The sequence below is a fragment of the Drosophila albomicans genome, chromosome 2L, assembly GCF_009650485.2.
Source record: "Drosophila albomicans strain 15112-1751.03 chromosome 2L, ASM965048v2, whole genome shotgun sequence".
NCBI classification, from domain to species: domain Eukaryota; kingdom Metazoa; phylum Arthropoda; class Insecta; order Diptera; family Drosophilidae; genus Drosophila; species Drosophila albomicans.
Genome location: NC_047628.2, coordinates 17,653,254 through 17,675,114, shown reverse-complemented (window position 1 = coordinate 17,675,114; position 21,861 = coordinate 17,653,254). Strand labels below are relative to the sequence as shown.

At 41.7% G+C, this 21,861-nt stretch overlaps 12 protein-coding genes and 1 long non-coding RNA gene across 18 annotated transcripts in view; 7 read left to right on the top strand and 6 right to left on the bottom strand.

Moving 5' to 3' along the window:
* The window catches only part of LOC127565123 (uncharacterized), an 85,292-nt gene extending 85,045 nt beyond the window's left edge, over positions 1–247 (bottom strand). Inside the window, exon 1 of the long non-coding RNA XR_007954513.1 lies at positions 4–247. This is a non-coding gene — a long non-coding RNA (uncharacterized LOC127565123). The remainder of the gene's footprint in view (positions 1–3) is intronic.
* A 139-nt stretch (positions 248–386) lies between these two features.
* On the top strand, positions 387–1,900 carry LOC117565961 (myb-like protein X). Its single transcript, XM_034245356.2, has 3 exons — positions 387–1,442; positions 1,502–1,630; positions 1,705–1,900. Exons 1-3 carry the CDS (start codon positions 555–557, stop codon positions 1,756–1,758), a joined length of 1,071 nt encoding a protein of 356 aa, XP_034101247.1. The 5' UTR covers positions 387–554; the 3' UTR covers positions 1,759–1,900.
* A 105-nt stretch (positions 1,901–2,005) lies between these two features.
* On the top strand, positions 2,006–2,639 carry LOC117565969 (RNA polymerase II transcriptional coactivator). The gene is made up of 2 exons (XM_034245366.2): positions 2,006–2,158; positions 2,215–2,639. Exons 1-2 carry the CDS (start codon positions 2,096–2,098, stop codon positions 2,494–2,496), a joined length of 345 nt encoding a protein of 114 aa, XP_034101257.1. The 5' UTR covers positions 2,006–2,095; the 3' UTR covers positions 2,497–2,639.
* Positions 2,635–3,452, bottom strand: LOC117565965 (transmembrane protein 222). 2 transcript variants are annotated; one of them, XM_034245362.2, is made up of 2 exons: positions 3,332–3,450; positions 2,635–3,265 (listed from the first exon to the last, which is right to left on the bottom strand). In XM_034245362.2, exon 2 carries the CDS (start codon positions 3,205–3,207, stop codon positions 2,683–2,685), a length of 525 nt encoding a protein of 174 aa, XP_034101253.1. In that variant the 5' UTR covers positions 3,208–3,265; positions 3,332–3,450; the 3' UTR covers positions 2,635–2,682. The 2 variants fall into 2 exon arrangements, with proteins under 2 accessions (XP_034101253.1, XP_034101252.1); XM_034245361.2 differs by having other exon boundaries at positions 2,635–3,452.
* Positions 3,453–3,560: 108 nt separating this feature from the next.
* On the top strand, positions 3,561–4,706 carry LOC117565967 (cytidine deaminase). The gene is made up of 3 exons (XM_034245364.2): positions 3,561–3,827; positions 3,887–4,079; positions 4,477–4,706. Exons 1-3 carry the CDS (start codon positions 3,764–3,766, stop codon positions 4,697–4,699), a joined length of 480 nt encoding a protein of 159 aa, XP_034101255.1. The 5' UTR covers positions 3,561–3,763; the 3' UTR covers positions 4,700–4,706.
* Positions 4,707–4,708: 2 nt separating this feature from the next.
* Positions 4,709–5,878, top strand: LOC117565966 (cytidine deaminase-like). Its single transcript, XM_034245363.2, has 2 exons — positions 4,709–5,265; positions 5,327–5,878. The coding sequence occupies exons 1-2, from the start codon at positions 5,196–5,198 to the stop codon at positions 5,758–5,760; spliced, it is 504 nt and encodes a 167-aa protein (XP_034101254.1). The 5' UTR covers positions 4,709–5,195; the 3' UTR covers positions 5,761–5,878.
* Positions 5,879–6,378: 500 nt separating this feature from the next.
* Positions 6,379–7,262, top strand: LOC117565964 (cytidine deaminase). Its single transcript, XM_034245360.2, has 2 exons — positions 6,379–6,692; positions 6,757–7,262. Exons 1-2 carry the CDS (start codon positions 6,452–6,454, stop codon positions 7,185–7,187), a joined length of 672 nt encoding a protein of 223 aa, XP_034101251.1. The 5' UTR covers positions 6,379–6,451; the 3' UTR covers positions 7,188–7,262.
* On the bottom strand, positions 7,251–8,374 carry LOC117565963 (uncharacterized). The gene is made up of 2 exons (XM_034245359.2): positions 8,005–8,374; positions 7,251–7,944 (listed from the first exon to the last, which is right to left on the bottom strand). The coding sequence occupies exons 1-2, from the start codon at positions 8,221–8,223 to the stop codon at positions 7,285–7,287; spliced, it is 879 nt and encodes a 292-aa protein (XP_034101250.1). The 5' UTR covers positions 8,224–8,374; the 3' UTR covers positions 7,251–7,284.
* Positions 8,320–11,307, bottom strand: LOC117565958 (sorting nexin-32). Of its 3 annotated transcripts, XM_034245353.2 has the most exons (8): positions 11,185–11,307; positions 10,676–11,020; positions 10,495–10,616; positions 9,901–10,345; positions 9,660–9,842; positions 9,247–9,264; positions 8,929–9,038; positions 8,320–8,872 (listed from the first exon to the last, which is right to left on the bottom strand). In XM_034245353.2, exons 1-8 carry the CDS (start codon positions 11,188–11,190, stop codon positions 8,779–8,781), a joined length of 1,323 nt encoding a protein of 440 aa, XP_034101244.1. In that variant the 5' UTR covers positions 11,191–11,307; the 3' UTR covers positions 8,320–8,778. The 3 variants fall into 3 exon arrangements, with proteins under 3 accessions (XP_034101244.1, XP_034101245.1, XP_051858271.1); XM_034245354.2 differs by lacking the exon at positions 9,247–9,264; XM_052002311.1 differs by lacking the exon at positions 9,247–9,264 and having other exon boundaries at positions 9,669–9,842.
* A 128-nt stretch (positions 11,308–11,435) lies between these two features.
* On the top strand, positions 11,436–13,326 carry LOC117565960 (GDP-mannose 4,6 dehydratase). Its single transcript, XM_034245355.2, has 3 exons — positions 11,436–11,770; positions 11,901–12,336; positions 12,541–13,326. Exons 1-3 carry the CDS (start codon positions 11,597–11,599, stop codon positions 13,119–13,121), a joined length of 1,191 nt encoding a protein of 396 aa, XP_034101246.1. The 5' UTR covers positions 11,436–11,596; the 3' UTR covers positions 13,122–13,326.
* A 46-nt stretch (positions 13,327–13,372) lies between these two features.
* Positions 13,373–14,701, bottom strand: LOC117565962 (39S ribosomal protein L28, mitochondrial). The gene is made up of 3 exons (XM_034245357.2): positions 14,530–14,701; positions 13,601–14,415; positions 13,373–13,540 (listed from the first exon to the last, which is right to left on the bottom strand). The coding sequence occupies exons 1-3, from the start codon at positions 14,548–14,550 to the stop codon at positions 13,474–13,476; spliced, it is 903 nt and encodes a 300-aa protein (XP_034101248.1). The 5' UTR covers positions 14,551–14,701; the 3' UTR covers positions 13,373–13,473.
* A 1-nt stretch (position 14,702) lies between these two features.
* On the top strand, positions 14,703–15,870 carry LOC117565968 (uncharacterized). Of its 2 annotated transcripts, none has more exons than XM_052002314.1 (3): positions 14,703–15,358; positions 15,421–15,533; positions 15,670–15,870. In XM_052002314.1, exons 1-3 carry the CDS (start codon positions 15,273–15,275, stop codon positions 15,672–15,674), a joined length of 204 nt encoding a protein of 67 aa, XP_051858274.1. In that variant the 5' UTR covers positions 14,703–15,272; the 3' UTR covers positions 15,675–15,870. The 2 variants fall into 2 exon arrangements, with proteins under 2 accessions (XP_051858274.1, XP_051858273.1); XM_052002313.1 differs by having other exon boundaries at positions 14,709–15,358; positions 15,594–15,870.
* A 787-nt stretch (positions 15,871–16,657) lies between these two features.
* Positions 16,658–21,855, bottom strand: LOC117563359 (uncharacterized protein CG7065-like). Of its 2 annotated transcripts, XM_034241648.2 has the most exons (3): positions 21,794–21,855; positions 19,623–21,682; positions 16,658–18,278 (listed from the first exon to the last, which is right to left on the bottom strand). In XM_034241648.2, the coding sequence occupies exons 2-3, from the start codon at positions 21,655–21,657 to the stop codon at positions 16,771–16,773; spliced, it is 3,543 nt and encodes a 1,180-aa protein (XP_034097539.1). In that variant the 5' UTR covers positions 21,658–21,682; positions 21,794–21,855; the 3' UTR covers positions 16,658–16,770. The 2 variants fall into 2 exon arrangements, with proteins under 2 accessions (XP_034097539.1, XP_034097540.1); XM_034241649.2 differs by lacking the exon at positions 21,794–21,855 and having other exon boundaries at positions 19,623–21,778.
* Positions 21,856–21,861: the final 6 nt, after the last annotated feature.

The following is a 21,861-nucleotide window of genomic DNA, read 5'->3' as shown; positions in this document are numbered from 1 at the left end:
TACATTTTCGGAAAATGCGCACGAAATTGGTTAATGCGAATGCACAATTATATGGAACACTATAAAACAACGCGTTTTTTATTTTTACAATTTTAAAACAAACTATTATACAATTTATAAAAAAAATCAGCAATGCTAATCAGACCGCCAAGTTAAACTGGATTCGATTGGATTTTTAATCGATTCCTATTCGTTTGGAACCAGTACTGTAATGTGAACGTAATGCAAAAAAAATGTCTGCATCTGATACACCATTTCTACGGATTATTTAAAAATCTAGAAGTCACTTGAAATATGTCATTTCATTCTCAAAAGGTTTTTTTGTCACAAAAAACTTCGCATTGTTTACCTCAAAAATAATACCTATCGATGATTATAAAGCAAGTTGACAGCACCACCGTGTTTTGATAATATATGTGAAATATCGAAGTCTCATCTTCTATCGGAATGGCAATTATCAGAGATTGCTCCTCACTTAACTGATTTGTTATTTTGCTGTACAAAAATTTTTTTTGTTAGGACGCGCTTTGCTGCCACCTGCCTGCCAACCACACATGGATACCAAGTCCAACGATGACTCTGGTGGCAGTGATTCCCTGGACAAATCAATGCAACGCAAGTGCGTCATGGTCGAGACCACAGCAACAACAACAACAGCAACGAACATAACAACGGAGCCCGACAATTGCAGCAGAGATTCCGCTACAGTGCAGCAAGAGGAAGATCAAGATGGGCCATCAACGCCAGGTGGCGAAAGTGCAAAAGCTAATAATAATAATAACAACAACATAACGACAACAGCAACAACAACAGCAGCAAGTGCTGCCTTTGAAACGAAAGTAAAACTAATATCGCAGAACCTCAAAGAAACAAAGCTGGCTGAGGAAACTGGCAGCGATGAGGTGACCACAGCATCAGCATCAAGCAACGAACAGGAGGAGGTGCAAGAGGAAGAACCAAGTGGAGATCGGTTAAAGAAAGTACATTTCCATCCGGATGCTAAGGAAAGCGATGGCGGCAACAATCGTGTGAAAAAGAAATGGAAATCGTCACAAAACCATGGTGGTGATGGCGCCAATCTGGGCTGTGATGGCATGGAAATGGATGTGACGGAAGATGAGCAAAATGCGGACGGAGGAGAAAATGAAGCTGCAGAAGATGAAGAGGAGGAGGAAGAGGAATTCAATTTGGCCAAGACAATTGCCGAGGCGGAAGATTACTTAAAGCAGCATCCGTTAACATTCGTGCGACGCGCCGAGCAAAATGGCGAATTGAATACAAAGGAGGCGTCACAACTTGAACAGGAGAAGATGATCGAGGGGGACGAAGATGAACATCATGAGGACAATGATGACGAGGACAGTGAAATAGATTTTTATAAGAATTGTAAACCAGAAAATGGCATTGAACGCATTTTAGGCAAGGAAACTAAGGCGGGCAAGGCAAGTATAATGTCATAATGAGTTATTTATATAGGTAATAATATTCTATAATTTCACAGGTTGAATTTCTATTGCGCTTTGAGAATCAAGGGGGGTTATCTTGGGAATCGGAGGAGTTCATTCGGTGCATGTGTCCAACGCTCTTAAAGCTTTACGAGCAGAATCGTGAGCGGCGTCAGCAACGTTTAGTAAGCTAAACTTTCATTTATAAAAATGTGTTTTACGTAGCTATTGCTAAATATTCTCTGTATATTTATTGCAGATGCATCACGTTGCTAAGCGCCAGAGCCTGCGTCAGCGTTATACGGATTTTTAGTAATAAATAATGTACACACATTGTAGCTTTTAGGTCTTTAATTATTAGGTTCCGCAATTAATTGTAACAATTTTTGTAATATGAAGTAAATGATTTTCCTTTGTTGAACAAAAGTAACAAAAATATATCGTCTAAGCATTAATCGATATATCAGCTGGCTATCGGGATTTTATTCGCTAATTGGTAAAAAAGAAACTTGTTTTTGCAATTCGAAATTTGGTATATGCCATAGTCGTTTTAACGAATATTTTAGTATTTTTGTATCTGGTTACACTCCTTTACCGGTGCCCAATAAAATAACTTTAAGTTTGCGCCATTTTGCACAGAATAAGAAAAAATGCCAAGAATCAACAAGAAAAAACAAAGTTCTTCATCCGACAGCGATAGTGGACCAGACGATGTAAGTAGCATACGATTTTGGTGCCACAAATGATACTAATGAAGGTCAATTTGCAGCGCAATGTTCCGCCTCCAAGTAAGAAAGCCAAGGAAGGCGCCAAATCAAATGGTGGCGACTCCGCTTCTGCTGATGGCGAAGGCGCAACCAACTGGACACTAGAGGGTTTGCGCCAGGTGCGCATTAACGAATTCCGTGGTCGGAAGATGGTTGACATACGCGAACACTACGAAAAAGATGGCAAAGTGCTGCCCGGCAAGAAGGGTATATCGCTGTCTGCTTCTCAGTGGCGCAAGCTACTCGCTGTTGCCGACGAAGTAACGCGCGCTCTTGAACAATAAAGAGAGACCAACATAAACCTCAAAAAACCCAAAACAAACGTGACTCAACGTACTAATCGTTTCCTTCTATTAAACAAACACTCACAACAACAAACCATACTTATCTACGTAGAAATAAACATTAATCATGTTCACACATTGAAGTTTGATAATAATTGTTTTTAATTAGTCGAAATAGCAATAAGATTAAAAGTATACGGCCAATAGAATGACAGCTGTTAGCAGGATTGCGAACGGCAGCCAGGTTTTAACAAAGCCATAAATGCCCACAAATCGACCGCATGCAAACATCCAGAAGCACAAAATTATCATGTTCCACCTACTGCTGTCCTTATAATGCATATTACAGAGCGCTGTCGCCACATGTGAATGACAGTTGTCACAAAATAAATTGTGCATGCGTGTGCCATATAGAACGGATGCTTTGGATACACCCTCGTCCCAGGCATCAGATCCGCCCTGAACGTACTTAGGATGCAGGCGCAAGTAACGTGTGGGACGCCCAAAGGCCATGTTATCCTCGGTGACTACATAGGGACCTGCAAAGTCACGTATGACACCATTTGCCATGCAGATGCCCATGTGTCCAATGAATGGCAATATCCAGGTTAACACCGGTATCGGTGTCCACACAATGCAGTAGGGATAATGATCCAAGTCAAAGTCAATGGGTGGCAGCCGTTCACGCACACAATCTCCTCTAGAACCCATCTCAACATCGACGTCCTCCGTTGATGATTGTTCTTGATGTGGTTGCTGCTGTTGATTTCTGGATGTTGACGACGACATATTAAATGGAAGGGTAAGACAAACCGCAACTAGCACAACGACTCACTAAATCACACAATATGCGTCTACTCCAAATTTTTCCGATTTATCAGATTATAACTAGATAACAACGTTGGAGGAAAATCTCACACATACATGCCATTTTTTTTGTTTACAAACTGATGGTCTATCGATACACACACATATCGATAGCTTCTGAAATGTCTCTGCAAACAGCTGTTTGCCATTACAGTTGCTCTTTCCTATAACGGAAAAAGCGAGTAGAACTTACAGCGTGAATTGCGAAAACAATGACGTCACATAAACGGCAACTGCTGCGTTTATAACGTTCAACGGTTATATTGGGGAATCGAAGGTCGATTGATAATGATTGCATACGTTTTGCGCAAAGCCACCTTACAGAGGTCAAATCGTACACAACTTCTATGTGCTAATAGCAAGCGAGCGACACAATTAGACGGTTTTAGAAAATAGAGCAATGACGCAGGTATTTATAAATGGAGCAAGAGATGAAACAAATGTCCGTGAGTTTGACACTTTGGGTAAGCGAACGACAATAAATAATGCCGTTACATGTCGTTTTAAATAGATTGCTTTGCAGATTCATCCATACAAGAGCTGATTAGAGCCGCCAACGAGGCTAGAAATAATGCATATTGTCCGTACAGCAATTTTGCAGTGGGCGCTGCACTACGCACCAGCGATGGCGCCATCTACACAGGCTGCAACATCGAAAATGGCGCCTACGCTGCCAGCATCTGCGCCGAGAGAACGGCGGCGGTGAAGGCCATCAGGTAAGCAGAGTCCTTGATGGGCCACTACCTTTACCTATTACAATGATTATTATAAAAATTAAATGGAATTATTTTCTATTTTACTCCCAATAATGATGTATTTTAAGTAATTTAATTACCTTTAGTCTAACATATATGTATATTTTTGAGCAAAACAAAACTAAAAAAAAAAGTTAAATAATAATTGATATTCATTTATTTTGAGATCAGAATTTAATAATTTGTTGCTTTAAACCAAATTTCAGTCAATAATCACTCTGAGTGGAATAAATAATTTTATTTATTTACTTTTATTAAATTTAAAATGAAATAGCATATAAAATGTATGCAAAATACCGCAAACCACTTATTTAATTTTTAATTCTTGCTTATCTTTATTTTTACATTGTTGTTGCAGCGAAGGCAAACGCGATTTTGTGGCCTGCGCCGTGGTTGCCCAGCAGGACACCGGCTTCACAACACCCTGCGGCGTCTGCCGCCAGTTTTTGGCCGAGTTCGTCACAGCTGGCAAGGACATTCCGCTGTATGCGGCCAGGCCGAGTAACTTGCCTTTGCGTGTGCTGTGCACCAGTGTGTTGCAGTTGCTGCCAAATGGTTTCACGTTTCACAATGGCAAATAAGCAGCAGCAGCAACAACAACAACAACAACAAGAACAACAACCATAATGTGCAATATACAATTAACTGTGTGAATACCCCATTTCGATGTTGGCCAACTCTGTTAAACAACCCCCGATTTGTTGTCATGTGTACATACTACAAAACATATACGTATATTTGTATGTAATTGTTAGTCTCCTATGTCTATTTTCATTATATTTGACGCTCTTTTTTTGAGCGGAAGCGTTATCAGCCACAGTCGTCACACAGCTGCTAGCCGAATTGCGGCGCTCTGCTCTCGACCAATGTTTATTTTTGCCACATAATATAAGGTCTATATAGTCGAGCCCACAACTGACCGTCAGCAAATACTGTCCATTTGCCGTTGGACGCTCGGGGCAGCAACACACGGAACCGCACGCACAATTTTTTCTATTCGCATTCACGTTCTTGATTATAAATAACAACATATTCTCCGCTACTGGATTGGATTAGTTAGTTCAATATATTTGAAATATGACGCATCTGCTCAAAGGCTTTGCACAGCCCGAAATTAAAGAAACGGTCGCCAACTACGGTTCCCTGGGTAAGTCTACTAACCAAAATAAATATACACATTCTTTATTTTTGCCACGTTTACCACGCAGATGCAACTGTCAAGGAGCTGCTGTTGAGTGCTCATGCTGTGCGCCAGCGCGCCTACACGCCCTATTCTAATTTTAAGGTTGGCGCCGCCTTTCGTGCCACACCCAGCGATATAATCTTTAACGGTTGCAACGTTGAGAATGCCGCCTTTACACCAACAGCTTGTGCTGAACGTACCGCTCTTACCAAGGCCGTTAGTGAGGGTTATCAAAAATTCTCCACAGGCGCTGTTGTAGCTTATGCACCCGATGTGTTCACCTCACCGTGTGGCGTCTGTCGGCAGTTTATACGCGAGTTTGCGGGCAACACCGATGTACCCATCTATATAGCCAGAGCCATCGAAGAGCGTTCGCCGACGGAGCCGTTCGTCGATGATGATCCTGTGCTCTGCACATCCATATTTAATCTATTGCCAAATAGTTTCCACACGTATTAGGACGACAAACAAGAATTTCAAGGTTTTTCCATAGCTGTCATTATATGTTTTGTGTATTACAGTGACCAACTACAAATATTAAAAAAAAAAAAACAATCTACTACACTAGCTAACAAAATGGTTTTCTTTTTGAAATTATGAAATAGACTGTTATGCAATCGTTAAAAGTGGATTTTTCGAATTTCACATGTGAAAAATGCAAGCTATTATTAATCATACGAATGCTGCAGTCTGAATCGCTATCATCGTATTTTCTGGACTTGTGCAATCAATAACATTCTCAAATTTACGAGAATTATGATGCAGCCCGTTAAAGTGCATGTTGCTATATATAATGGATTCTTATCTGGGTTGGAAACTTAAGTTATAGTAACTCAACGAATAACTCCCGCAAATGAAATGGAAATTATTTGTATTTTCATTATTCATTTTTGTTAAAGTGTGTTATCAAAGCTTATCACATTACTGCAACAGGGAAAATCTAATCTATTTGTTGGTGACTGGATTAATGACCCGATGGACTGAGTAAATCATATATTAATCAGATATGATGAGCGCACAGCAGTCGATTAGTTTGTTGTCAATAAAAATGAATATGTTGGGCACAAATACATCTTGATCTGCATTGATTTATTGTTGTTTAGGCACACAAGCTAGACGAGCTGAAAAATTATAAGTTCATTTTCGAAAAATGCTACAAAAGCGTAAAGAACTGAAAAAATGCATAAAATGCCTGGATGATCTCCAGAAGGAGGTGTCTAAGCGCAAAACATACAAGAGATTGATGAACTACATGGAACAGCTGCAAGAGCTGCAGACTGAAGTGGACAAGCGTCAAGGACCCCAAGATGGACGATATTCCATAACGGAATCACTCAAGCTTCCGCATCCCATCAAATTACCAGAGTATACCATACGTTTTGCTGATCTAGGTTAATGGTTGAACAAAATATACACATGTATTTTATTTTTCTAATAATTCTTTATTTTTGGCAGACAACTGCGGTCGGGAGCTACTGGAGGATGCTTTGAATGCCAGGTGCAATGCCTATGTGCCGTATAGCAAGTTCAAGGTGGGCGCCGCCTTTCGCACCAAATGTGGTCGCGTCTTCACCGGCTGCAACATTGAGAATGTTGCCTTGACACCCGGCAGCTGTGCCGAACGCACAGCTCTGGTGAAGGGCATCAGTGAGGGTTTCAAGTGCTACGATGCTGGCGCCGTGGTTGCCTATCATGAGTCTGGCTTCACCACACCATGCGGCGTTTGTCGGCAGTTCATCAATGAGTTTGCCAAAACGGATATACCCATCTACATTGGCCAGGCACCGGAGGTGAGCAGCAAGTTGCCCGCATTCAATGATGACGACGAGGTGCTGGTCACCTCCATCTATCATCTGTTACCACATAGCTTCACAGTGTTCAAATAAAAAAATTGGGAAATGTATGTGATGTTGCGATAAAATTGGGACCAGGAAATAAAAAAGATAATATTAAATATTGAATTGCACTTTTTAATCGAATATTCTAAACATATTTAATAACTGGTTGCCCAGAGCCATAGACATCATACTCGCTAAGTGTAGCAAATGGCGTCACTGCCTCATGAACCAACAGAGGCTTCACATCCGTCGTATCGTACTCAATGTACTCCTTGTTCAACTTGGGATCCAAATAGTTGGCCTGCACCTCGGTGGTCAAGCCAGTGTGCGGCACACGTGCGATCTGACACTGATACTCCAAGCGACGTTTAGTGCAATCCTTTGCGGCAGTCTCATCGCACATTATCTCATCCGCTTCACGCGCAACCGGAACCACAGCAGGCGCATGCTGTGACCAGTTCCAAAAGGTAATGTTGTCGTGAACAGCAACGCTGGCCTGCACATCCTGCGGCGACATGTGCACATAGGACAGATTGTATGTAGTTGCGCCTGGGTCCAAATACTTTGTATAACTTGGCTTCGAGCGATCGATGATGACTTTGGTGGTCTCCACCGGTGTGGGCATATGTATGGGCAGTGGATCGGCTTCAAACGGCAGCTCAGTGTGCGTATAAGTGTCCTGGCTGACGCTGGTCATTGGTTTGATTTTTCGCTTAACAAAACGCAAGTTGCCCTCCTCGAAGCGCTTCATAAACTGCGTCTTCATGTTGAGCGAGGGATTCCGTAAGATAAACGGATCACAGTACTGCAATAAGGAAAGAGTATTAGTAAGAATACAAGAACACTAATTGAGTGAGCTGCTCACCTTCCAGGTATAATTGTCAGCCACTTCGGAGAGCTGCTTGTCGTGCATCAACTTATCACGGACATAGACACCTTTGTTGGTGCACTCGACTGGAGCACTCAGTTTATTGCCCTGCCGTGTGTCCGTAATGTGTCGATGTCCGCGATAGGTTGATGTACGCCAATCCGGCAAACGAGGTCCTGCCGGCTTCTTGGCATCGAAGCAACCAAACTCATCCATGATTTCACAACTATTTAAATCGAAAATTACAACTATATATACACTATATAAAACTAGTTAAAATGCAACGAAAATTTAAATTAAGAATCTATACGGTTGGTATGTAAATAAATTTTGAGAGCGTTACTTATTGCTAGTTGTCCTGACAACAAATGGCATTAGCAACAGAGCTGTGTTCCACAATTTATTGACAACTTTCAATCAGCTTGTTTGTATATAGTTTTTACATTTTATATATTTTGCAATGCTTGTACAATAGTAAAGTTTTGATAAAGGAATGCACGTTATACAATGTATACATTATAAGCGATTTGTTTCACAAAAAAATTCATATTCGGTAATCATAAACTGCATGCGTATAAAATACAAATGCGATGCGATAGCTCATATGTTTGTATATATAAATGATATTTTGTAGATTAGTAATGATAATAAAACTGTTTGCTTAGCAATAACCAAATTGATTTACTCCTTGGGGGCGCTTGGCTAACATATGGTATGTAAACAAGGTGCAGGCGATAATACCAAGTCAACATCAACAACATCCTCGCTTTCTCAGGCAATTTCCTTGAGGGCCAAAAGCGATTGGCGCAAATAGTCGTATTGGTTTTTGGCATGCTTAATCTCCAGCTCCGAGAGCTCAACGAGACTGTAAAATGAATAATGTTATTAATCAAAGTGCTTAAAATATTTAAAAGTTCTTACCTCTTTTTAAAGGCAGCAACACGTCGATTGCGGAAGCCAATCAGCTCCTCCTTTCCGCAAGCGGACATAGATTCGAACTTCTCGCAAGCCTCCGCCTGTGCAGTTTCAGCCTGAATAATATAACCATAAATTAGTATACATTTCTGCACAAAATCGAGTCAAGACATAGCAAAGGCATGCTAAGAATATTTGTGTTTAACATGCGACAATTGCAACTCGTTTAACTACAAGTATTTTGTGATTGTTTTGGGATTAAGAGATTGCACAATACTAGATGCTAAGATGACCAATTTAATGTTAACCATAAATGCCAAATACCTCTTGCACCTCCAAAGGCTGCTCAGCGGAAGACAAGAACAACCACAAACGCACAGAAGAGACACAACGATAGAGAGAGAAATGCGAGAGAAAGAGCAATGTGAAGTTGTGAAAAGTGGTTGGAAATTTGAATTAAATAAATGCCACATCATCCATTCCATTTTATGAAATCAGAAATAGATAATACAAAAGCAAAAAAGTAATCCTCGGCGCACCGAAGTAATAGATCCTAGTAGGCAATAACTCTAAGGAATTTTGTTCAATTAACGGACATATGTATGTTAGACTTTTTAGAGTTATTGTCTGCATGAAGATATTGGATTAGAATTTGCTGCCAAGCACCGTGAGCATAAGAGAATCAAAATCAAATTGAAATATTAAATGCAGCTACTCTCTATCCTAATAAGCTTTACCGCATGTACATCTTTGTTCTTGGATCGCGCCTTCTCCAAGTTGCGATTGGCCGTCTCATAGGCTGCCAAGCAGCGAAGGCGGCGAATCAATAACGCCTTCGCTGCATCGCTGTCACGTTGATAATAGCGCAGAGTATCGCCCAGTTTCAGATCCTGATCGCTGGCCACACGTGTCTCCAGATTCTGTAAATTTTATTGGGCAATTAGCGAACATTTGATATTGTCAAATTCATTGACCTACCTTGATGCGTTCAAATACTTCAGCAGCCTTAGCCACAAATGTTTCAACGTTGCCCTTCTCAGTTGTTGAGAGCTGTGTCAAGGCATTTGATATCTTTTGATGTGAGTCTCCCACATCTTTGTGACGCTGTGTCATCTTCTCAGTGCGTGAGGCAGCCTCACGTAAATGACCATGGTACTCAGTAAGGAACTGCAATTCATTCTCAAAGAAATCATTGACATCACGCACTGTAGCGCTCAACAGTATTTCATCTGTTGTTTTGCCCAGCGACTTCACAAAGCCACCAAAAATGGCCATCTTCTTGCGTGGTTTAGCGCACAAATCCTGATCGTATTCCAGGAATACCTTCAGATGATTATCGATGCGAAACACTGGATGACTGGCAAGTCGACGCAAGAATACTTCGTGCATGGCAACGGTTTTTTTGAACGTTGCCAAATACTCGCTGTAAGCCAGAGTAATAAAAATATATTAAAATAATTGCATAAAAGCAAACACAAAACATTTGGGTAACTTTAAAGGAAAAACTTAAAATAAATAATTATGACACCCCTTCAAGATGTTAAATTATTATTTGGTATTTTTGTAACTTACGCTTCCAATTCCGATTTCATTTTTTTGAACTCCTCTTTGGTCATGTTTCCCTCTCCTTCGCCTAAGCGCTGCAATTTCTCGCGCGATGCATCAAAGTCCGGACGCGGGGGACATGGCGGAATCTACAATTGATTGTTATTTTTTAATAGTCATAAATAATTATTTATAATGGGTCACTTACAATATAACCAGCATAGTCTTCGTTCTCTTCGATGCGATCGTGCAGCCAAACAAATTCCTCATGTTGTCGCACCACATTGTTGTCCTTCTTCGAGAACCCGGGCAGCGTTGTGCGTGTGTGGACCGTGAACTTGACCTTCTCCTTCTCACTCAACGCATCTGAGATCTCCACATGCAGCGCATTTTCTCCCAATGCCGCTGGCGTCGCTGGGGCTGATGATGAGCTGTCTGGCGAAGTTGCTGTTCCGCTTCCATTTGTTGTTGTTGTCGGTGCTAATGGATTTGGCGATGAGATTTCCATGGTGCCATTGTTAGCCAAGGGGCTGCTTGACTCATCCATACCGTCCTAAATTGCAAACAATGCAATTAAAAAATTTATCATATACACATTCTAATTACGCCCATTTTACTGATAAGCAGCGAGTTCTTTGTTTTACTCTCCTTAAATGATGAATTTTACTGCCTGCTTACAACCATTAATTATTATTAATTAATTATGCTTATACTCACCATCATTTTGTCTACTCCTATTTTTTAATAAACAATTAAAACTTCAATTCAACTGGTCTCCCTGCGTTTTGTGTATTTCTCTCCGTGTCGAGTTGAGGAGAACGTTGCCAGATCAACTCAATGCAAACCGCCACAGTCATGAATCAGCGCTTATACAAGGTAGGTGCAGTAGAGAGCTCACTCATCAGTGACGTATGCACGGCATGTTGCCGACAAAGCGGCATTCTTTGGCGTGCGTTACCTTATCAACAACATTATAGTTTTCATGCGGGTGGCAACTTTTCCCGCTACACAGTTGATTGAAGAGAAGAAAGAAAAAAGGTGTTTATACAACGTTGGCATCAAAAAAACACACAAAACGGCCTATCAATAAAAAGTAAAATAGTATTACAGCGTAGCGCATTTAATTAACATGTCCACAAACGACGATGCCAGTGGTAGCAAACAAGCGCGTCTAGCGAACAACAACAGTAATCACAACAGCAACACAAAGGATTTAAATGGCATTGGAGCAGGAGGAGAAGGAGGCGATGTGGGCAGCAAATCACGAGACAAAGTGGCGCTGATAACGGGCATAACAGGGCAGGTGGGTGGTTGGTTGTTGCTTGAAAATCCTAATCTCATGAGTCATAGCCGGCTTGTGTTTCTTATCAGCTGTCGATGCACATTATGCTTAACGCTTACGTGTTATTAAAGTTGTTTACGTTGCCTTGCAGGATGGTTCATATCTCGCTGAGCTACTGCTCAAAAAGGACTACGAGGTGCACGGCATTATACGGCGAGCCAGCACCTTCAACACGACACGCATTGAGCATTTATACGCCGATCCTGCCGCACACAAAGGCGGTAAAATGAAGCTGCACTATGGAGACATGACGGATAGTAGCAGTTTGGTCAAGATCATCAATATGGTGAAGCCCACCGAGATCTATAACTTGGCCGCACAATCGCATGTGAAAGTCTCGTTCGATTTAAGTGAATACACGGCGGAAGTGGATGCCGTTGGCACTCTGCGCATCCTGGACGCCATACGCACTTGTGGTATGGAGAAGTCTGTGAAATTTTATCAGGCTTCCACGTCAGAATTGTATGGCAAGGTAGTGGAAACGCCTCAAAACGAACAGACGCCGTTCTATCCACGTTCGCCTTACGGTAAGCAATTCTGGGAAAATAGATAACATTTTTTTTTTTACAATGAATAGATACTGGAATGGAGCACCATTACCTTATAGAAAGAAACAAAACTTATAATTCATTTGTAGTCAATTTAAAACAACCTAGAGATAACTGGGTATCTTTTAGTCTACTAAAATCAACTAACATTTTATGAATAAACGATTTTGTCATCTTTGCCAGCTTGTGCCAAGATGTATGGCTTCTGGATCGTCATCAATTATCGAGAGGCCTACAATATGTTTGCCTGCAACGGCATCCTTTTCAACCATGAGAGTCCGCGACGTGGCGAAAACTTTGTGACACGCAAAATAACACGATCGGTGGCCAAAATCTTACTTAACCAAATGGAATACTTTGAGTTAGGCAATCTGGACTCGAAGCGCGATTGGGGCCATGCTGCCGACTATGTGGAAGCAATGTGGATGATGTTACAGCGCGATACCCCAGCGGACTATGTGATTGCCACCGGGGAGACGCATAGTGTGCGTGAATTTGTGGAGGCAGCCTTCAAGCACATTGGTCGTGAGATTGTGTGGCGTGGCAAGGGCGTGGAGGAAGTAGGCGTCGAGCGCAACTCGGATATTGTGCGGGTGCGCATTAATCCAAAGTATTTCCGACCCACTGAAGTGGATCTGTTGCTGGGCGACGCATCAAAAGCTAGACGAGAGTTAAACTGGCAACCAAAGGTTAGTTTCCTGCAGCTAGTTAGCGATATGATGGATGCCGACATTGAGTTGATGAAAAAGAATCCCATTGCATAAGGGGCGAAGATGACGACATAACTTTTGGCACAATATTTATACAATATATACTATAATTATATACATATAGGATTTTGTAGGATACGACGGGATTTGCAATCATTCCTTTTTTTGTTTTTGTCGACATTGTGTGTGGTATCTCCTTAAAACTTTCCATGTTATTTTGTAGTCTTTTTAACTTAACTAACTAAACACACATGCAATAAATGATGATTCAATTAACATAAAATAATAAATGAAGAGTTTTTAAATAATTTTTCGAAAGTGTGGAGAGACATCCATTCGCATTTATTGTGTTTTTGATGTTCCAACATATACATAACCAGTATAAAGAAGCGTCAACGTGGGTGCACTACGTTTCCTTCTTGCCAAACGGATTGATCTTGGACAACCAACTGGAAGATGAGGGCGACGATTCACTGCAACAACAAAAACGGCAACGTTATTAGGGTGATTTGTGGACAAAAAATGCTACTTACAGCTTTGTCAGTGCTTCGATGTCCGCATCCTTGTGCTCGGCACTTGGCTGCGCCTCCTTTGTCTCCAGTTTGCCCGCCTCTTTGATACCTGCCTCGCGCAGCTGTTCAATCAGCTTGCTGCGAAACTCAACCTTATGAGGTACAACTTGTTCCGCCGCACGCAATTGATTCTGCAGCTTGCGAATGGCCTCGAGGTAGCTATGTCCGTACCACTCAATCTCTTCGCTTGTGTACGACTCCAGATACGGACTATATTCCTTAAGCACCTCCGATTGTAGTTTAGGTTCAGCTGCCAGAGCTGGGCAACCGCTTTGCAGCGCCTTTAGGATTTCACGCTTAAGTCTCAGTGCCAGAGTTGAACGCAGATCGCATGCCAAATTCTTGAGCAGATAATGATCAAAGCCATGACATTCGTGGATTTGTTCCAACGTACGCTGCGTCACCACCACTGACATATACTCGTTCAGTACCAGGCTGTGCACTACAGAACGCTGCAATGTTGGCACCCAAAAATGCGGGACACGACGTTTGGTCTGTTGACGCTTCTGAAAGCCTTTAATGACCGCCTCACCACCCCAAATACCCTGATGCGACTCAGGTGGATCGATGAGTGGCAGGGGTATGCTCTGAACTGGCTTAATCGCATGCGTCACTTCATCGCGTTCCCATTCTCGTTCCTTAGGTATGTAATGCACGGCGGCAGGCTTCGTCAGCTTCCACTCGCGCCAGAACTTCTTGTAGGCATCGGGCAACTGGGCACCAAGACCCTTCTCAAAGCGACTGGGAGCCTTGAAGCCATTCAGCAACTTGACGCCCTGCACAGAGCACAAAAACAAAACGAGGAAGAATGTTGTTTGCCATGAATTTACAACTATTGCGTCACAGAAACGAGGATCGATGGAACAGCTATCGCTTCTCAAAGCACTTACCTGCGATGTAGCGTGAGCCATGCTCTATAGTGTAACCAGATATAGTTAGTTTTTACTTTATACAAATGGATTTTTTGATGTAGTCTGCTCTCAAATACTTTTTTTTTTAAATAAATTTTTGTTTCGACCAGACTAAAAAAACAACGGTGCGCTCTCGTCTTCCTCTTGTTTGACAAACAGCTGACGCTTGCTAGCGTACAGTGTGAATGACAACATTTAAAACCAGCTGGCAACGTCGAATACTTTGCATACTTTCAGGCTGATTTACCATGTACGTCAAGATAGCTCCGCAAGTTTGGCGTCACATATCGATAAGAAAAAAATCGCGTGATTACCTAAAAAGTGTGTTCGATATTCCTACGTTTCGATACTTTCATGTAGCTCGCAAACGAAGAAAAGCCGAGTTTTTTTCTTATGGGTTTTTACATGGGGCGAACGTAACATTCGACCTTAACGGAAAAAACCGAGGTTTTGGGTGCAATGGAAATGGGCTATGAATTCTACCTTCACGAGCTACATGAAATTATCGATAACTAACACAGAAATATCGAAGTAGGGTAAAAAAGCTCACCAATCGACAAATAGCGCCAAGGTATGAAAGTAGAAATAATGAAAATGGATTTTGCTTTTTAAAGCAAATCTTTTATTTTTTAGATGAGCCAAAAAATTCGCAAGCCGGCAATATCGTGGAGTGCCTTCCACGAGGCTATGTTGTTTGAGTTTACACATACATATATAAACGTATGTGTGAGAAGTTTTTGGCGGCAGGCTTCAATGTGGAGTGGAAGGACGTCAAGACCAAGTTGAACAATTTGACCAAAAAATATAAGTAAGTTATACAAATAAAATTCATTGAAATACACCAATGACTGGTATATGTTTATCAATAAGAAATGAGATTAAGAAGCGAGGTCCATCGCAGTGGCACCATTTTGCCAAGGTGCACAGGATTTTATCAGCGGAAAAGCCCATAAATTTGGAAGAATACGTCCTCGACAGCATGGGTAAGCTATGATTTCAAAGCGCTCAACCTTCAATAGTAAGTCTTAAACTGTTATTTTTAGATCCCGATGAAGGGAAATGGGATAGATTCATGTCGTTTATTTCTGACTCGAGTGATTCGTATTCTGAGGATTCTAGCGTAATCCCAGAATCCTCTGAATCCGAATCATTCGAACCGTGTGGTTCAGCTGGGCCGCCAGCTAAAAAGTGACGAAGAGGCCGACAAATGACTGAATTCGATCGTCTCATGGTCAAGGACGCAAACAGGCGGACCGATATTCTTGAGCGCCTTGGCAACGCTCATCTCCAATTAATGGAGAGATTAATCAAGGCAATGGAACGAGGATTAAATAAAGATTAGTCTTAATATTACAAAATATATATTTCTATTTTGTTAATATTATAATTTTTAAAATATAATGAATTTGAAAATATGTATTTTTATTTTGTTAATATGACTTTGTAAATATTATTTTGTAACTATTATTTTCTAAATAATAATGTAAAATAAATACGTTAAACAAAACACAAATTCTTTCTATTTTTATTATTTATTGTCAATAAATTGCTGTTCTAATCTGCTCAGGGTCGCTATGGAAATCATTAGATACGATGAATACAATGAAGATAATGCAATTTGCTTTTGGCCAAACCACAAGGGAGTCAAACTCCTTCCTGGCTGCCACAGTTGAGCTGGACAGTGCCACCTATGAAAGTGTATGCGAGAGACGTTGGACGCAGAGAACGCTAGCAAGTTAATTGGCACATATGTAGCTAATGGCGTGAGTAATCCACAGAGAGATGCGATTACATCATATACATAATTGCAAATGATTTGGTAGGATGGGAATCTGGGACAGGCAACAGATTGGCTAAATTCGGCGACAAGCGGACCAAAGCGTTGGATATACAAACATAGCGGGGAATCTTTGCATCAACTGTTGCAGCTGAAGATTGGCATGATCATTAAGAAGCAGCCGCTAGACTTTTTCTAATTGTAAATACTGTAGCTGTAAAGTTGTTCCAAGGCAACAATATAAATACAATATACTAAATATATGTAGTTTATAGTAATGCTGCTGTTCTTTATTAAAAATGCAAACATTTATTTCACTCAATATCATACACATATATTTAGCTTATTCAGTTCCAGTTGCGGCTAGAAAAAAAACTAACAATACTTTTGTATTTATGCAAACAAAAAAAAAAGATATTAAAATAAATAATACAAGTTAAGTATTAGTGATGTCCGCCAAACATGTTGTTGCCGCTGTTGTTGTTATTGGTGTAAGGCGGTTGCTGTGGCAGGTAGTTCTGCTGCTGTTGCTGTTGTGGCATGTAGTTCTGCTGCTGTGGCATGTTGTTGTATGCTCCATTATTGGCCCAGGGATTAATTTGCTGCTGTCCATAGGCATTGAAATTGTTCATGCTGTAGCCACCGGGCAGTTGTTGTTGCTGCTGTTGCATGTTTTGATACGAATTGGCAGGATTGCTGGTAGGAGATAACGACTGTTGCTGTTGCTGCTGCTGATCGCTAGCAAAGTCATAGAAACGTCCACCTGGAAAACAAAGACGCTTATTGCCCCCAAATGATTGCTGTGACAGCTGTTGTGACTTGTTTGCCCCATGGCTGCTGTTGTTGGTCAGTGTGCCCATCAGATTGGCAATGATATTTTCGGTATCCTTGAGCGATATCTTTGCCGACGTCGCCGGCTTAAAAGTCAAGGCATTCGCTGTCGACGGCAATCCACCAATTTGATTGCTGCCGCTTGTCGATGTCTTGTTGTTGTTGCTGCCGATGTTGTTAGAGTTATCGGTGTTGCTGTTGTTACCGCTGAGCAACGTGGTCGTTGTGCCATTGGCATGTGTTTCGTTGGCCTTCTTAATCAGATCACTAAATTCGTAATCGTCATCTTCGTCATCTTCATCTAGTGTAAAATTGCGCATCGGTAACTTGCCAGCAGCTGTTGTTGCTGCTGCTGCTGTTGTTCCCAGCTGCTGGTCGCTGCTCTTGCGTCGCATTGCGTCCAAGGAGTTTGCTGTAGTCGCAGAGGCAGCACCGGGTCTCACATTGGTCACGACACGCAATAGATAATCACTGCAGGATTCGCCATCGCTGCTCAGCTCGGCCATATTCACGAATTTGCGCAAACGCTCGACACGCGCCGGCTCCAAGACCTCCAGCTTACGCAGATGACTGACCAGATGGACTTGCTCCTCGTTCGACAGAAATTTGAAATTATTCAACAATGTTTGCAAATCGGAATCGGATAACAAATCCATTCCATTGCTGGATTCGTTAACACAGTTCTGTTGCTGCTGCTGTTGTTGTTGTTGTGGTTGATGCTGCAGCTGGTCGTTACTGTTGTCCTTGGCAGCAAAATGATTTTCCACCTCTTGGATCAGAACTTTCAAATTAATGTCATCCTGATTGCAAATTGCCTCCGAATCGAGAGACGTTTTCAAACCCAAGCGTGCGACAGCTTCGCTAAAATTCAAGCCGCTATTGAGACTGCGATCCGTTTGACGGCGTGTGTGATGCGTCTTCGCCAGCAGCGTGAAGAAGTGTAGCAAACGATTCATATCATCGACACTCATATCGTCCACACCGTTCACAATCAGTGCATTTGCCAGCTTCGAGGACACCAATTGTCTGTCATAGGGCAGCTGATAATCCTTCAAACTCTTCTTGGCCAGGTCGCCGCTGTGGCTGCTGGCATCCGCTTGGGCGCCCGTCTCCTTCACATCTGCAAACAAAAGCGTTTTGGGGGGAGCCGAGTAAAAAGGCGTCATTAATTCAATTTGATTCGCGCGGTAGCGATTTCAGCTAATTATGCTAAATGTTGCATTCAACAATTGTTGTTACACATACGGAAAATAAGTGTACAGCATAATTTCGATAAGTGCCATCACATTTAATTGCACATCTGAGATAATCGCCAAACAAGATTTTATGTAAAATCCAAATTGTTTTACATTTAATTTTTACACTTCACATTGAGAAACAAAATGTGATGTAAATTATAAATTTAATTTAAATGCATTGCACTTAAGTGCAAAAATAGGATTATTGAATTCATTTAGAAGCAACAAATTTTGATTGACTATACAAAAAAATAACGATTAAATTTAACTTAAACAAATATTGAATAATCGAGTTTCGTTGTCATAAAAATGGCAGTTAATGGCAGCTTCTCGATTTTATAAGGTTATAGTTTACTGCTTAATCGTTATTAAGTTATTCGGATTAACAAAAATAAAATATCATATTTTTCATTAAAATTCCTATTACACATATCCCTGCAATCTTTTTTTAAATGTGCAATTATCGACATTATGCTCTAACTAGAATATACAAAAATTACAAACGGTTTTTACAAGGGAATGAACCATTTAACTATACCTTAACATTTTCCCCTTTTGTTTTCTCGATCCCGTAACCAAATCATTATTAAATTTAATAAATGTTTTAAGTTAACGAATCAACAAATCTAAGAGATTTGAATTTCACTTTATATATTTTTTGCTGAAAGTACGGCTAACAATTAAAAAATCATTTGCTTCATATATTACAAAATGTGATAAGTTGTTGGTTACGTGGTGTTAGTGCTTTATATTCACTTTAGAAGAGAAGAAAATTGCGAAATATTTGGGCAATCCGTTTTATTCTAAATATTTGCTTTATTATGAATTTATTAATTCTGAAATAAAGATTAATAAAAAGCTTAACTCTTAACTTTAGATCACAGTTTTATTATGAAATTTTAAAAACTGTTCCCCGAAATAAAAAAAAAATGTTCCAAATCTCACCAAGAAATAAGAATAGATATTTAAGAACATTCTCAACTTTTCTCACACGAAATGAAAACCGTACGACGAAGTATTTCCGATAGAAATGTGTTCCCGACTGTTCTATTAAATATAGCCGCATATAGGTGAGCGAAATAGGCAACGCGACACTACAAATCGAGGAACACCATTTTCAAAACAGTTTCCCGACAATTCCCATTTCAACTTTAAATACTTACCTTCTTTCTTCTGATTAAAGTGGAACCTGAAAACTGTGCGACTACGAATGCTGTTGAACTTACCATTGGATGTGACTTGAAAGATGACGGTGGCAATGTTGCTGATTAATTTTTTCACAACGCGCACTTTTTGCGGATCATCGAGCACTTGGGCAATGAGTATGCCCTTCAGCTTCTCCTTGATCGTCTCCATGAACACACAATTGTCCTCATTCAGCAGTAAATCATCGGCCGCATTCGGTTTAATCTTCTCCATGGCCAGCGCTTTGCTTAGCATATTAAGCGCCTTCGGTCCCAAGCTACCCAAATGATCCTCGAGTGCGGAGAGCATTCGCAGTACGGTCACCACTGTAATGCGACCATCGTGCTCTTCCTCAACCTCCTTGCTGGATGCAGTTGCAACGGCTGCTGTTGTCGATGCGGGTGAATCTTTGCGTTGTCCGCTATATTCGGGATATAGACGCGAGTCGAGCACACGAAATGTCTCCATTGGCTCATCATAATTGCGTGAACGCGAATAGCTAGCCGATCTATCCCTATCCCTATTCCTATAATAATCATCACGTTCACGATCACGACCGTAATCATCGTGGCCGCGTGAACTTTGCGATATGTTGCGACTCCGGCTGTACGGCGAAGGTGAACGGGAACGCGAGAGTCGTCGCGACGCCATCGGTGAACGTGATCGGGAGCGTCCCCGGCCCAAGCGTCGGTCACGTTTCGGTGACTCAGAGCGTGACAAACTGCGTCCATAGGGCGGTCGACGGTGTGGTCGTGTGGCCGATGGCCCTGACGGCGCCTGTTCATCGTCGCTAATGTCAATGATGGACTCGCTAGACATGCAGCCGTTGCCGGCACGATTACTTGACGAACGATAGTTGGGTTTGCGACGCACACCAAGCGTTGTGGCAGCTTGTGAGCCTGTTGTGGTGGCTGCATTGGCATTGTCAGCTTTTGGACTACTCACGCGTATCTTGTAGCGTTCCATCAACAACTTGGTGTTGTCTTCGTCCTCATCGCCTAGCTGGAATTTCTCTTGCAGCTCCTTCTTGATCTTATTGACAGCGGTATTGAAGAGTTCAACGCGTCGATCTTTCCAGTAGCTAATCCATTCGGGTTTATAGTCATAGCTATTCGGATCACATTTCTTTTCCTCCTGCAGCTGCTTATAGCGGCGATTCCAAAATTGTTTCCATTCCACTGAATAGTCGGGATGCTTCTCCGGACTCGTTTCATAAGTTTCGTTCACATCGCGCAATTCTTTCAGCTGCCTTTCGAGCACACAACGAAACTTCTCCCATTTGTAGCGCTCCTGGGCAATCTGTGAGGCCTGCATCGACAGCTCCTTAGGTGTGGGCAACGCCTTAAGACCAGCAGTTGTTGTCAATGCTCCTGCTGTTGGTACAACTGTTGACGCCGTTGTCACGGCACGATATGCTGGCTGTTGCTCCTCCTGTTTCTTGCGTGACTTCTTCACATTCTGTTGCTGTTGTTGCTGTGGCGTCGTGGGCGTAAAATACACTTCATCATCGTCGCTGGAGATTGCATCCAAAACAATCGACTGTGATTCCATTGGTGGCTTTGTGTCGCTAATAAACTGACGCATCTCCTTGATGAAATCAGGTCCAGAGCATTCATCGTAATGGGATTTATCACGCACCTGGGCACAAATCTTGGCGCGATAGCGACGAAAATAGTCGCCATCAATGGCCAGGATCTGAGTGCTGCGGCCATGCTGTTGCTCTATGATCTGCACAAGTTTTGTGGTGATCTTCAGCACTTGTTCTGGGGAATTCGAAGAGGAGCGACGCATCTGTTGAAGCAGGTCGAAGGCCTTTTGATAGTGGGTTCGCAAATAGTTAGTGCGATGCGTCACCGAGGTCCAGTGTATGAAGATGGAGCGCACATCGTTGCACGTATTGCACAGCACACAGAAATAATCGGGACGTATCTGACCGTTTTCATGCAGCTCCACAACGTATTCGGTGCCAATTAAGGGGCCATCGTTAAAGGATTCAATCTGCTTCTGGATGACAGCTGTGCGACCGATTTCATGCTCGAAACCCGGCGGCACTGGCTCGCCGGCTAAATAGCTCATGATTTTGCAATCAATCAAATCTTATCTGCAAGAATTAGGTTTAGTTCTAAGTGTTTTCTCGTGAATGCTACTCCATGAGATTGCTGGAGATTTGTTTCTAAAAAATAAAATACATTTTTTATTTCTATATTCATACCTTGGCGCACTTAATTATCAGCTGTTTGTTGAGTGGTGAGCTCGGTTTGACATCGATAATATATCGCG

Bases quoted from the DNA above. Each gene is read 5' to 3' on its own strand.
- LOC117565962 (XM_034245357.2), bottom strand. From the start codon at position 14,550: ATGGCTCACGCTACATCGCAG. The intron at 14,416-14,529 runs GTAAGTGCTTTG...TGCTCTGTGCAG, and splicing joins TGGCTCACGCTACATCGCAG to GGCGTCAAGTTGCTGAATGG. The intron at 13,541-13,600 runs GTAAGTAGCATT...TTGTTGTTGCAG, and splicing joins ATCGAAGCACTGACAAAGCT to TGAATCGTCGCCCTCATCTT.
- LOC117565966 (XM_034245363.2), top strand. From the start codon at position 5,196: ATGACGCATCTGCTCAAAGGCTTTGCACAGCCCGAAATTAAAGAAACG. The intron at 5,266-5,326 runs GTAAGTCTACTA...TTTACCACGCAG, and splicing joins CGCCAACTACGGTTCCCTGG to ATGCAACTGTCAAGGAGCTG.
- LOC117565961 (XM_034245356.2), top strand. From the start codon at position 555: ATGGATACCAAGTCCAACGATGACTCTGGTGGCAGTGATTCCCTGGAC. The intron at 1,443-1,501 runs GCAAGTATAATG...ATAATTTCACAG, and splicing joins AGGAAACTAAGGCGGGCAAG to GTTGAATTTCTATTGCGCTT. The intron at 1,631-1,704 runs GTAAGCTAAACT...TATTTATTGCAG, and splicing joins AGCGGCGTCAGCAACGTTTA to ATGCATCACGTTGCTAAGCG.
- LOC117565964 (XM_034245360.2), top strand. From the start codon at position 6,452: ATGCTACAAAAGCGTAAAGAACTGAAAAAATGCATAAAATGCCTGGAT. The intron at 6,693-6,756 runs GTTAATGGTTGA...TATTTTTGGCAG, and splicing joins CATACGTTTTGCTGATCTAG to ACAACTGCGGTCGGGAGCTA.
- LOC117565967 (XM_034245364.2), top strand. From the start codon at position 3,764: ATGACGCAGGTATTTATAAATGGAGCAAGAGATGAAACAAATGTCCGT. The intron at 3,828-3,886 runs GTAAGCGAACGA...ATTGCTTTGCAG, and splicing joins CCGTGAGTTTGACACTTTGG to ATTCATCCATACAAGAGCTG. The intron at 4,080-4,476 runs GTAAGCAGAGTC...TTGTTGTTGCAG, and splicing joins GCGGCGGTGAAGGCCATCAG to CGAAGGCAAACGCGATTTTG.
- LOC117565960 (XM_034245355.2), top strand. From the start codon at position 11,597: ATGTCCACAAACGACGATGCCAGTGGTAGCAAACAAGCGCGTCTAGCG. The intron at 11,771-11,900 runs GTGGGTGGTTGG...GTTGCCTTGCAG, and splicing joins TAACGGGCATAACAGGGCAG to GATGGTTCATATCTCGCTGA. The intron at 12,337-12,540 runs GTAAGCAATTCT...CATCTTTGCCAG, and splicing joins CTATCCACGTTCGCCTTACG to CTTGTGCCAAGATGTATGGC.
- LOC117563359 (XM_034241648.2), bottom strand. From the start codon at position 21,657: ATGAGCTATTTAGCCGGCGAGCCAGTGCCGCCGGGTTTCGAGCATGAA. The intron at 18,279-19,622 runs GTAAGTTCAACA...TTTTGTTTGCAG, and splicing joins CTTTCAAGTCACATCCAATG to ATGTGAAGGAGACGGGCGCC.
- LOC117565958 (XM_034245353.2), bottom strand. The intron at 10,617-10,675 runs GTAAGTGACCCA...AATCAATTGTAG, and splicing joins AAGACTATGCTGGTTATATT to ATTCCGCCATGTCCCCCGCG. The intron at 10,346-10,494 runs GTAAGTTACAAA...TCTGGCTTACAG, and splicing joins ATGAAATCGGAATTGGAAGC to CGAGTATTTGGCAACGTTCA.
- LOC117565968 (XM_052002313.1), top strand. From the start codon at position 15,273: ATGTGTGAGAAGTTTTTGGCGGCAGGCTTCAATGTGGAGTGGAAGGAC. The intron at 15,359-15,420 runs GTAAGTTATACA...TTTATCAATAAG, and splicing joins AATTTGACCAAAAAATATAA to AAATGAGATTAAGAAGCGAG. The intron at 15,534-15,593 runs GTAAGCTATGAT...TGTTATTTTTAG, and splicing joins ATACGTCCTCGACAGCATGG to ATCCCGATGAAGGGAAATGG.
- LOC117565969 (XM_034245366.2), top strand. From the start codon at position 2,096: ATGCCAAGAATCAACAAGAAAAAACAAAGTTCTTCATCCGACAGCGAT. The intron at 2,159-2,214 runs GTAAGTAGCATA...GTCAATTTGCAG, and splicing joins GCGATAGTGGACCAGACGAT to CGCAATGTTCCGCCTCCAAG.
- LOC117565965 (XM_034245361.2), bottom strand. From the start codon at position 3,285: ATGTCGTCGTCAACATCCAGAAATCAACAGCAGCAACCACATCAAGAA.
- LOC117565963 (XM_034245359.2), bottom strand. From the start codon at position 8,223: ATGGATGAGTTTGGTTGCTTCGATGCCAAGAAGCCGGCAGGACCTCGT. The intron at 7,945-8,004 runs GTGAGCAGCTCA...TCCTTATTGCAG, and splicing joins CTGACAATTATACCTGGAAG to TACTGTGATCCGTTTATCTT.